Source organism: Amyelois transitella, chromosome 2 (genome assembly GCF_032362555.1).
Source record: "Amyelois transitella isolate CPQ chromosome 2, ilAmyTran1.1, whole genome shotgun sequence".
Taxonomy (NCBI): domain Eukaryota; kingdom Metazoa; phylum Arthropoda; class Insecta; order Lepidoptera; family Pyralidae; genus Amyelois; species Amyelois transitella.
In genome coordinates, this window is record NC_083505.1 from 6,001,363 (window position 1) to 6,014,010 (window position 12,648).

General features: G+C 33.5%; 1 protein-coding gene across 3 annotated transcripts in view; it reads left to right on the top strand.

Moving 5' to 3' along the window:
* LOC106143138 (sodium/hydrogen exchanger 9B2) overlaps positions 1–11,234 on the top strand; it is a 39,182-nt gene extending 27,948 nt beyond the window's left edge. For all 3 annotated transcript variants that reach the window (XM_013345145.2, XM_013345147.2, XM_060946253.1), the window contains exons 3-13: positions 3,146–3,237; positions 3,937–4,036; positions 4,271–4,419; positions 4,521–4,752; positions 5,005–5,174; positions 5,929–6,143; positions 6,358–6,529; positions 7,964–8,118; positions 8,482–8,646; positions 9,139–9,346; positions 9,897–11,234. In XM_013345145.2, the coding sequence (XP_013200599.1) occupies positions 3,146–3,237; positions 3,937–4,036; positions 4,271–4,419; positions 4,521–4,752; positions 5,005–5,174; positions 5,929–6,143; positions 6,358–6,529; positions 7,964–8,118; positions 8,482–8,646; positions 9,139–9,346; positions 9,897–10,081 (1,843 nt within the window). In that variant the 3' untranslated portion in view covers positions 10,082–11,234. The remainder of the gene's footprint in view (positions 1–3,145; positions 3,238–3,936; positions 4,037–4,270; positions 4,420–4,520; positions 4,753–5,004; positions 5,175–5,928; positions 6,144–6,357; positions 6,530–7,963; positions 8,119–8,481; positions 8,647–9,138; positions 9,347–9,896) is intronic.
* The last annotated feature ends 1,414 nt before the right edge of the window (positions 11,235–12,648 follow it).

Sequence of the window (12,648 nt, forward strand, 5' to 3'; positions counted from 1 at the left end):
TTCTGATCAAATATTTCTATGGTTTCTTCTTCTTCTAACTAAGTTTCTTAGTACTTATTCTTTTTATTTAAAAATATATAAAGGTTTTAGATACTTGCGAAATCTGATGGTGGTAAAGCTACACGATTTCTACAAATCCTAAACTTATCCTATATCTTTTGTAGTATATTTATTTTCTTGTTCGATACATACACAACCTTAGCTATTATATTTCTGTAACACTATTGTAATATTTATTTCTACATACGTATGATGTTTGTAACACAAGGTGTCGGTTAAGTCATGAAAATATAACAGTTAAAAAAATGTTGCAAGATTGGCAATAAATGAAATACCTACCTTAAAATTATACACGTGACAACTTGTGAGGGTACTCCTTATTGCGGTTTAGAATCAATAAAGACCACCGCTTAGTTGACCCAGCCCCGACTCTGGATATTAGAAAATCTAATACAAATTTATTCTTCTTCAAAAATCTTATAAAAATTTACAATGATTTTTTAAAGAAACGATGACTAATTGTTGCTATTTATAACCATTTATTCTAAAATTACTTTAATTTGTGCAGAATGTTTTTTTTAATTCTCGGCACATAGAAATAAATAGGATTTAATAACATGGAAAAAGGAATTGAAAAATTATTTTACTTTTCTTATTTTATAAACGTAGGTACTCACAATCCTAAGTATTTCCACCCCTTAATGTACTTCTATTAATGTAGTTGAAAACGACCTTCAAGTCTTTACGATACTGTTGGATCTGTCTATCGTGATAGAAAAGTATGTAAATGTGCAAGTAAATGTTTGTATCTATTGCAACAGTGCAAACGATAAATAGTTTTATAATTTAAATATCCTCTAGCAACTGTACTAATAAGATCTTTGCAAGTTATCGTATCACATTATTTATTCCATCTACAAACACCTACATGTCGCATGACTGAGTCATCATGTGCCGAATACTCCGAAACGCTGGGCCATCGTTAGTGGTGTTAACTGAATCGTGCCAGTACCTACTAATGTTACATAAATAAAAGATAAAGGTAACCCAGGAAGTCTTGTCTGAAACACCAATAAAACCTTTTCTAACAATACCATCTAGAAACATAATTTTATCTATATTAATAAAAATAAATCGCGAAACGTGTTACTCAGCATAGTCGAGAAAAATTCGTTACAGTTAAACTTTTTCAGGGCGCAAGGAAGGTTCTTAGGGAGACAATAAATGTAAAATAGAAAAAATTAAAAAATCACTCCTTTGACAGTAAAAACTAGTGCCGTCACCTAGTTTTGAATATAAACATCAAATCTGTTTAATAAAGAAAAGCGGTGAAGTTATTTGCAATTTATTGCCTACGTCAGATCAGTTGACCCAGAACTTAAACATTGACCTACTACATTGAGGAACATATCCATCGTAACCGCTATTTTACCTCATGCTATACATAGGTGAATAGTTACTATAACCTTAAGATATAAAACGACCATTTTTGCAATTACTCCATCAATAAAGTCAATGACAGTCGTGAGTTAATAGATCGAACGATGTAATTTATAAAACTACGAGATAGAATGACACGTAGCTTTGGTTTTGGAATTTTTCTCCTTTTTTCCTCTTTCTTTGGTTTTTCCTCTGTAACGACGTTGACATATACTTATATTATCATCGACCTTGTCTTTTACCGTAAAAAAAGAACCGAAAATTGGGCGGGATCATAAAAGCAAGTTAAAAGAATTTTCGTTTTCACATTGTGTAAGTACCGAAAGCTGTTCGTCAAATAATAAATTTGGATGTAATACAATTTTTCAAATCATTTGCATTTTAATTGATTTGAGGGAAAATGTTGGAATATGTAACATAACAACATAACCCTGAATATAGGTAGCTATTAGTATGCCGAATAACAGAAGTACCTTTTCAAAATCTATTCAATCGTTTCGATTGTGCGTGGAGTTCACAGATGAGTTCGCCGCCAATTTAATCCTTTTGTAAACATTATGTAGATTTCATTGAAAAAGTCCAAAGGTACGTCTGTTTGATAGATCGATATAATAGGTATTATTTGTCTTATATCACAAATCCTTAACAGCTCATTATCTGCATCCATAGTTTTTCTTACAGGTTTTTTTAACAGGACTTTCATTATATATGGACGGACAGATAAACATTACAACCACTACGTTAAGTAGCTTTATTAAAAATAAACTTTCTCAAGAGGAAAAAAGCGAGTTATTTTAAACCCGTCTCGTAATGTACCGGTTTTAACTCGAGTTTTGATGAATTTATGTCGTTCGATTTTTAAAGTATATACGAAGCTTATATGAAGCAATAGAAAAGAAAAACAAATACAAAGTTATGTAAGAATAATAATAAGACGAGCGCAACACACAAAACCGCGAACAGATAACGGTGACGAATTTGGAAATTTGTTTGCGTTCTTAGACAGGACATCACCATACCTCAAATTGTGTTAAAAATTAAACCGTTTTAATGATTAAAAAGTTTTTAAAAATATTACTAACACGACAAATATAAGTTATGAATAAGTCAACGTAATTGAGTACAAGACCAACACATAATCGCGACACGTGTGGAAATTTAAATTTTTGTTAAACGGTATCAAATGTAATGATTAGTCGTTATTTGCTTACGTAATGCCACTTTCAATGCGTACTAAGTAATGTTGCTATAATACTGAAAAAGAAAGAAACTCGGACATTTATTGTTAGTAGCCTGAAATTGAGCCAACTTGGTAATTGACAAAATTTTCTTCATGTAAAACTTGAGTCGTGGTCATATGTCAATAAGATATAACGTCAGTCTTCTCTCCCGAGGCGACGACGGAACCGGGACTAACACTAAAAAAGATTATTTGTTGCCTTATTATTTTGCTACATAACAAAAAGAGCATCATCAAAATCCGTCCAGTAGATCTGGAGGTTAGAATGTGCAACTAGTTCAGGCGGATTAAAAACTCATTGGTACATTTCATGGAAAAATATACTTATTATAAAAGTATTAAAAAAAATAATAATAATAATTTGCACATTTGCGCATAATTTTGATACGGGTTATTCCCTTCCAGTAGAGATTTTTGGGAAAATTCCGAACACAATAACTGGAATACATATTATATTGTTTCCAGGAATGGACGGGTATCAAGCACAGCAGAAGGACCCTCGCGCCGTAAGAGCAATCTTCACAATGCCATGGCGGCAGAAATGGATACATCATGGGGTAATTCTTTTGAAATCTTAAGAGAGGATTCCCATTAGGGCAGTCTGTCCTCGGGATTGGTCGTGGAAGTGACGGCAACGGAGCACCGATATGAAACATAATAGATTGTGTATTACCGTGACCCGTCCGAGACCACTTAATGCTGTTATATGCCCAGCGCGGATGAACTCCGGCCCGTCCCAGGGCACCGTCTGTTCTGATAAGAATCGCCCAAAGATATTAAAAATTCATCCATATTTCACCCTGTGCCTATTTTGTTTCAATATAACTCATCAAATTAAGCGTAAGGTTCATTTTACATATCATATTTTTATAGATTGGATCGTTGATGATGTGGACAACATATTTCTCAGGAAATTATTACCTCGATAACTATGCCAAGTTCAGCTATTCCATTCACTCATTTTAACTATTTGCATAAACATCTGGTATACTTTACTTACCACTAGATAAAAGAAAGAAAAAATATTAAATACGATACGGTAACCAGTGAAGATAATTTTATTCATTCTTCAAAGAAGAACGAGAATAGAACAAGAATAAATTATATTGACAATATAACGGCAATTTCCCAGGCGGTTGCTTTAGAAATGAGCAGGTGCGAGTTGGACACAGCTGACGAATCACACGGACAATTTCATCGATTGTCCGCACTTGACTTACATTTGTTTTATGTGACACTCGTCTGCTTGTTCCCAGATCGGCCGGCGCACATTGAAGGCAGGTATAAGAAATATTCAACGACATCCTCGATATATTCGAAGAAAGCTTTGTCGCAGCAGAGCGAACACGTCGAAAGGTAATCATGAGTTGTGATTTGATCCAGTTTCACTACAACCTTATCCTTTTTGACAAAAAAGAAAATTTTATTGTTTGGCCACTACAATAATATTTGATAACTTCACAATAATTTATTAAGAGCATTAACATTAAATTTTCACCAAAATCTTCTTCACTTATTGATGAGTCGTGGACGATGGTATGAGCTACGGCGCTAGTCTTTCTTTTTATTTGCTAAATTCTTTATTTTTAGGTCCTGGTGGTACGCTTGTTGTCAGAAGTGTCATCAAGAAGAATCCGGAATTCCTTCTTGGGAACCGCCTCACTGGCAAAAAATATGCCCATACCCACTATGCCCGTCTTACAGGACTTTTGCCCAAACCGTATCAGTATTGCTCATCGGTAATGTACCTTTTAATTTTGATAAATTGTTTGGGTAAATTCACCCATATTTATAAGATATAGGTTACTTGCCAAGTGACAATAACATTTATATATTCAAGGTGTTCTTGTATGGCTGACTGTATGGATAATCATGGGAGACACCGCCGCCCCTGGAGGCCAGCTGTTTATGTTTGCTGTCCTGACCATCGCCGCGTACTTTGGAGGCTGGCTACTCGTCAAACTTACCACACTGCCAGCCCTAATAGGAATGCTGATAGTCGGAATAGTCATGAAAAATATTGGTTTTGTTGAGTTTGATCCAACGTATCAAAAAGTCTGTTCATACATAAGGTAAAGTAAATTTTGTAAAAATAACTTAAGTTTAAACTAACAATCCTTCCCGATTACACAAATGAGTATAATTTACTTAATTTATCATCTAAACAATGTTTATTGGTAACTATAAATATTCTTACTCTTTTTAATTAATATCAAAAATACATCGGCCTTTTTTTAAATCAATACGAAACCTTTTTCATAAATTATTATATTTATAAATAAGATAATCAATAAGCCCGTAATAAAATGTTAATTTAATTTCAGAAAAATTGCCTTGACAATCATTTTAACGAGAGCAGGAATGGACTTGGATCCTACAGCCATGAAAAAAGTTTTCTTCACTGTAATTAAGTTGGCATTAATTCCATGGACCTTCGAATGTATTTTGTGTGCTGTGATGGGTAACCTGCTCCTAGGCTTACCATGGGATTGGGGTAAGTCCAGAATGTTTTGAATTAAATTTAATTATTGTTTTACTTCACTCAACAAATTTCAATCTATTTTTCTAATATTAATTTTTTGGGTGAAAGAGTAATTACTATACATATACAAATAAAGGTTAAACCATAGGTTTTGCATTTATAATATTAGAAGAGAGAAGTAAAATAGTAAAAGTAAAGCGACAGAGCCACCAAATAAAAATCTACCTAACTTTTCAGTCGGCGGTTAAAATTGAAACTTATGATAATACATGACATGTCTAAATATATTGTATGAGACACGTTTCTAATACATCAATTACTCGCAAGGTCATTGCCTATTAATAATTCAGAAAGTTTAAACTTAATAACGACCCACTTTCCTACTTTCAAAAGTTGTACCTATATGGTAGTGAAATCAATAAACACATTTATGTATATGCATCCTTTTATGGGACAAACATACTTATTTTTTGGCTTAGACCACGTTTTTAATATCTTTATACGGTGATTGGGGCAAACAATTTTTCAAGTTGAGTTTTGCTAAGCTCAACTTGAAAAATTGTTTGCCCTAAGCAGCGGGGTATATTTAATCGTAAATGGTAAAATTTTATCCTGCAATTTTCTGATTATTTTCCAAGTTAATTTTAGGAGCTACAATTACAGACTATCTTGTCTATTGAGTTGAATATTATGAGTTACCACATTAGTAAATTAAAAGAAAATCATTTTTTACTTTGCTGATAGAACTTGTTATTATTTATTTCAGCATTCTTGCTGGGCTCCATAGTGGCCGCGGTTTCTCCTGCTGTAATTGTTCCCTGCCTATTCCGCCTTCGGGAAAAGGGCTATGGTGTCTCCAAGGGAATCCCCACTCTGGTATTGGCAGTTTCCGGGATAGACGATGCTGCCAGTGTTGCTGTCTTTGGGATTGTGTCTGGTGTCATGTTTTCGACTTCATCGATGACCATGAATATAGTGAAGGTAATCAATATTTTATTTTTAAAAAAAGGAGCAAAATCCAATTAAAACTAATTTAATTGGATTTTGCTGTAGAAATTGTAAGGTTTCAAATATGTAATTAAAGCATTGATAATCACACAAACTATTGAACATACCACAGAAAGGAAGGATTTGAACCTGTGCCTCCATTGTAGATATCTTTGAGGTTTATTGGTGTGTTAATTTCCAATTACAGGGACCTTTGAGTATTCTGGGCGGTATAATGTTCGGCTTCCTGTGTGGATATTTAGTGAAGTACGTGCCAGAGAGGAATGATGCCTTCCTAGTTCCTTTGCGGGTACTATTGTTGCTCGCTGGAGGAGTGGTCTCTGTGTTGGGCTCTGAAGAGGTTGGCTGGGATGGTGCCGGTAAGAAAAGTTACAATTGGTTAACTAATCATTACCCTCCTGACATTTGTCCAGAAGTCCATGTAGAAGACGGTCAGTAAAGTATTTTTACTTAGAAACTACCGTTTGACCTCTATGACCATGGTGACGATTATCGGTATTTAAATTTCTTTTTCATTACCAAGAAAAGTGCTCGATTAATCTATAAATCTATAAGTCGTTTTGCGTATATTCTGTTTCTCCACATTGTGTACAACCATATTTCAATTTTTTCTTCTCGTTTCCTCTCATATATTCCTTTTATGAGTCTGTTTATCAAGTACTAAACCTGTGATTAAAAAAGTATCAAATATATGTGAAACAGATTTCACAATTTGAAATTATCTATTTGATAGTTTTAAAGTCGCACTCGAGATGTCAGTTTCAAAATTTGCCCATTTTGTAAAGTGTAATTTCCAAAATCACAACTTGCACTACAAAAACAAGCGCTACGTTCTTAAATTAGCCATCGAATAAATAATCTAGATGTTTTAGCAAAGCCAGGGTTTTCACTTCACTTTTATCATAATTTTGTCATAAATTGAATTACCTACTAAAGGAAGAACTTCAGAGTTTCATCAAACACCAAGTACCTGTAACAGCTAAGCAGAATTTACAAACTGGATCATTTCCACCTCAAGTCTAGAAGGTTTATACTAACAAGCGTTAAAATGTTTGCGGCTTCGGATAATTGTTTTTCATAGCATAGGCTTTCACCAGAACAATGCCTTGTTATATGGAAATGCATCGGCTGTAATAAAAACTGTGCATACAATGAAAAATTGTAAATATTTTCCTCATTACGGCTTGGATGACGATCACAAAAAGGTGTTATTAGATGAACATTTCTGTCCATCATCACTTCACTCACATGTCAACAAATAATATTGTTCGCTTATTTCTAAACAAATATTTTTTTAGAAATTAGGGAATAATATTAGTTAAATTGGTTATAAGTAATAAACGGCCTGATATAAAATATATAATAAAAGACAGTAACTACTAACAACAACTTTGCCGTGTGGCTCCCGGCACCAATACAAAAAAGAATAGGACCACTCCATCTCTTTCCCATGGATGTCGTAAAAAGCGACTAAAGGATCGGTTTATAGATATTTTGATTTGGATAGGCTTACAAACTTGGGATTCTTTTTTAGGCGATGGGCTAGCAACCTGTCACTAGTTGGATCTCAATTCTATCTTTAAGCCAAGTAGCTGAACGTGGCCATTCAGTCTTTTCAAGACTGTTGGCTCTGTCTACCCCACAAGGGATATAGACGTGACCATATGTATGTATGTATGTACTACTAACAACTATTAATAATTCTGTAGGACTATAAACTAGTCATGATGTCGCCTCTTATAATGATAAATCTACTAACAAACTTGTTGGAATATTTTTTCTAATATTTACAGGGCCACTAGCGGTTATTGCCTTTGCCTTCATGGCTTGCAAGAACTGGAGTGAACAAGGATGGGAAATAGACGACAACCCAGTCGCCACTGCCTTCGAAATCTTTTGGATGTTCTTCGAACCAATGCTGTTCGGTGTGACTGGTGCGCAGGTCGTTGTAAGTACCTACATTTGCTGCTTTTTCATACTTTATATTTTCAGTCAACCCCAAAAATTATAATTAAGAATTTATGTACAAAGTAGTCCAACTTTCACTTTACCTATTCCTCTCGTGATTCTTCTATTAATCCTATCCTAAGCAAATATTACCTATATTCTTATAGATAGGTACGTTTTTCTCTCCTTAAAAGTGTTTATAAAAGGATACAAATTTAATTTTACAACTAAATAACCAATCCTTAAAATAATATTTTGCATGAAAAAAAGACTTCCAGGCATTGTTAACCTTAGCGTCAACTTATACTATTACTAACAATATCATGTTGTGATATCATGGGAATGGTTAATTTTCGTTTTACAGATAGCAGAACTGCCGTTACAGTTGGTGTTGATTGGGAGTGGGATTCTGGTCGTATGCGCAATATTGCGCGCCCTCCTCACCAGTGTTTGCGCCGTGCGCAGTAATTTGAACACCAAGGAAAAACTCTTCGTTGGCTTGGCATGGATGGCTAAAGCGACAGTACAGGTAAGCACTGAAATACTTACAAAGACATTTTTTTGATTATTCAGATACATACATACATATGATCACGTCTATATCCCTTGCGGGGTAGACAGAGCCAACAGTCTTGAAAAGACTGAATGGCCACGTTCAGCTATTTGGCTTAATGATAGAACCGAGATTCAAATAGTGACAGGTTGCTAGCCCATCGCCTAAAAGAGGAATCCTAAGTTTATAAGCCTATCCCTTAGTCGCCTTTTACGACATCCATGGGAAAGAGATGGAGTGGTCCTATTCTTTTTTGTAATAGTGCCGGGAACCACACGGCATTATTCAGATTGATATAGATTTTTTTTTTTACTTTTTACTTACTAACTTTTTATCTTTCTACATGCCACTGCTGAGCATAAACCTCTTACTGCCTTTGCTTGTAACCCACTATCAAAATTCTTTGACATATTAATATTATTTAATGTCTCCAAAAATTACTTTAATATTTTCTTTCAAACTTTACAGGCTGCCTTAGGCCCAGTAGCTTTAGACGAAGTCGGGAAAATTGTGGGCCTAGATGCCGCACAACATGAGAAGCTGGTCGGCTACGCCGAAATTGTGGTCACTGTGTGCATTATGTCCATTGTGATCACGGCGCCCATCGGAGCCATTATTATAACTCTCACCGGACCCAGGCTACTGTCCAAGACATCAAAACCACCTGTATTAGAAGGTAAATATTTAATATTGTGTCTTTTTTACTGTAAAACATGTTGCTTTTTGAAGTTATCCGAAGGACATAACAGCACTATAAGTCTAATTTAGCATTTGTACATACTAATGGTGTGATTTGAAAGGTGCGAAAGGATTATTATGATAAAACTTATGGTTTATTCTATTTGATGCTCAATGGCAAGATGAAGGGTAAGATAAAGACACTGACAATAAAGTTACACGAATTCTGAATTTTATAAAAATATATTTTTGAATTTGAATTTTTTGAATTTTTGAATTTGAATTTTGCCTTTGATTAAAAAAATAGATATAGCGGCTATGATAAACCATGCGAATAATACTGCCGATACCAATATGATGAAAATTTATGATTAGAATCTCAAAAAAAGAATACTTTGATAACAATATTTTAATCTAACCCTTGTCTTTAAGTAAACGTTAATAAGAACTACTCACGATTCACGCTTGGTGTGGCACTCTCTTTTTGCAGACCAATGTTACTAACACAAAATTATCAAAGCATTGTTATTAATACGATTCCGTGTCAGGGTGGCGTCGTTCACACCGGCCTTCCATTCGAGACATCTCCATCATCGACGAGGAGGAAATGGCAGAACGCGACGCGGAGGCCGACGAGCCCGCGCCGCCGCCCGACAGCCCCGACCAGACCGCTGTCGCGCCGTCCTACAGCACCCCCAAACCCATCACCGTCCAACCCAACCACCGCACTTGATCTCCTAACCCTGTCGCTGCGGGACTCCACTCAGAGTTGGTTTACCATCTATTCTTTCAATGGTACAATAAAACTAGGTATGTCCTTCCTCTATATGCGAGAGTAACACTCGCTGGTTATGCTGGAAACATCGACTATGACATACTTAGTGAAAATTAATGCACTATATATTAATTGTTACCTTTCTTGCGTAAGTCTAGTTTTAACTGAAATGCAAGTCTGTCATCATCCATATTTGAATGTTAACTGTAGCCGTCCATTATAGGTGTACATTCACATTTCTTTTAGTTACTTCTACAGAAATCATCACAGATATTTGGCATACGTAAAGAATCTAACTAAGCCTTTCATTACAAATTTGTATCTTTAGAATCAAATACTGGATACTCCAAAATAATAATTTTACTTTCGTATAATTGTAATAAGGTCTAATGCCGAGTTGTTGATTAGTAACTCTACTTTCTATTTATTTCCAAAACTACTGCAAAATCATCAACCCCAACCATTAAGTATACTACTAATATCATTTGAATTGTGCTATTTAGTTAGTACTTACAATGTTAACTAACTTATTTTTATATAATCGCCATTACTAGATCATTTTAAGGAAATCACAAAAGTAAAATTGTATATAACTAGACCATTAGATAGTAATGATAAGATCATGTGATAAAGAGTATACTTAAGTTTCTTAGCAGCGGGAGAATCCTACTTATAAAATGAATCGATGTATAAAGTACTTATATTTCACGATTCAACTTAAATATAGGTTACATTGTTATTGACCAATATTTTATTTTATATTTTATTGGCCGTAATTAATATGTTCTCGCTAATATGCATACTTAATTCATCTAAACCAAGTGTAAAAGCCGTAAACTTAACGTTGGTACAAATTATATAATAAGCAGATTAAAATATTTGTATTCGCACTTTAAAAGTATATTTTTGTATTGCTACTCGTATACCAGTTCATAATTATATATTCTTGCATGTTTAAAACACTTAAATATTTTTTAAGTAATTAAGTAGGTATAAGTGGCAAATGTAATGTGTTCAGTATTATGCACGTGTATATAATGATACAGCCAGTTGTTTCCAGTGCCGTGTGCGTTTGGTGATATTGTGTGATTAAATTTAGTTTCAAAATAAACATGTCTACATAAATTGTTTATATTAGTCTGTACCTAATTATAAAATGAAGTTAGAAATAAAAAGGAAAATTTTATTGCGACAAAAATAAAATTGGATTCGTGCTCGTAGTATAGTGTATTTAGTATAGTTACTATGGCGATATATATATATATATATATATATATATATATATATATATATATATATATATATATATATATAATATATATATCTAAAATCAAGTAGGTACTTACTACAATTTGACTAATTTTATGAATGTCTTATAACCATACCTACGTAATACGATTAGCACGGATATTATTGTACTTAATGCAATATTTTTTTAATTTTTCTACAGAACTCATACAAATTTTCAATATTTATAACCTTTGTATAATTTGTAATAGGTAAACACAAGTAGACAGCTGGGTTGTGTATCATTAATACAAATGTTTATCTTCCTAAATTAAAAGTCATTTTGCAAATAGATAATGGTGCTGAAAATATATCTAGGTACTATGTTCATTGTTGTTCAATACCTATATTAAAATTTTCAAAGTTAAGTCTCCTGCAAAAATACGTTTTTGAAAAAGTAATTTCCTTTCATTTCGAAATTTCTTGTACATATAATTTCAATGAAATTTTGCCATAATAAAGAAATATATAGTTAGGTCTTTATTTATTTCAACAGAAAAATCTTATTTTTAAATTGGAAAATTTTCATGAATAACCTTCGTTTAAAGCACAACTACGAGTAGGTACGTTGTATAAATATTGAGCATTGCAGGCAACCCTAAGCAAGTAGGTATACGTACCTACTTGTATGAGTTAAAATCACTTTTTATGTTTTTCGGCTCTTACCTAATCTAAATGAACATAATGTTACCTCAAGTCATAAGTAATAAATACTTGTATTATAAATACTAAAGTACTCATTTTATTCGAACTAAAACCGTATGGACCCTTTTCTCATCCTTGAGATTGGATTTCATCAAGTTCATAACATCACTAACAAGAACGAGAGAGTAACACAATCCATATTTTCAGATTGGTAGCAAAAAAGCCGCACCTTTTAACAATCGGGGAAGATATTCTACTACATTCGTATTTTCAAATAAATAAAAGTTCTCCCTTATTACATTTTAACTTGCTACTACATCGATGCAATAAAATTTTTTTAGTCATTTTAAAAGAAGAGAGCTTCAAAAACATGGTAAAATAAAAATACTGAAATGCTTACGAAATGAATAACAAGAAAGTAAACAAAAATAAGGCGGATAAGGGCAGAAATTCTACGTACTATTAGTAGTATTCATCGGACCGTAAAAACTTTTTACAATATTTTATTTCATGTTGTGTCACAATGTTGTCCAACGAACACTGGAGCTTGGTAGAGAACAGCTAAGAGTGCCGTTGGCTTTTAGAAAAGGAGA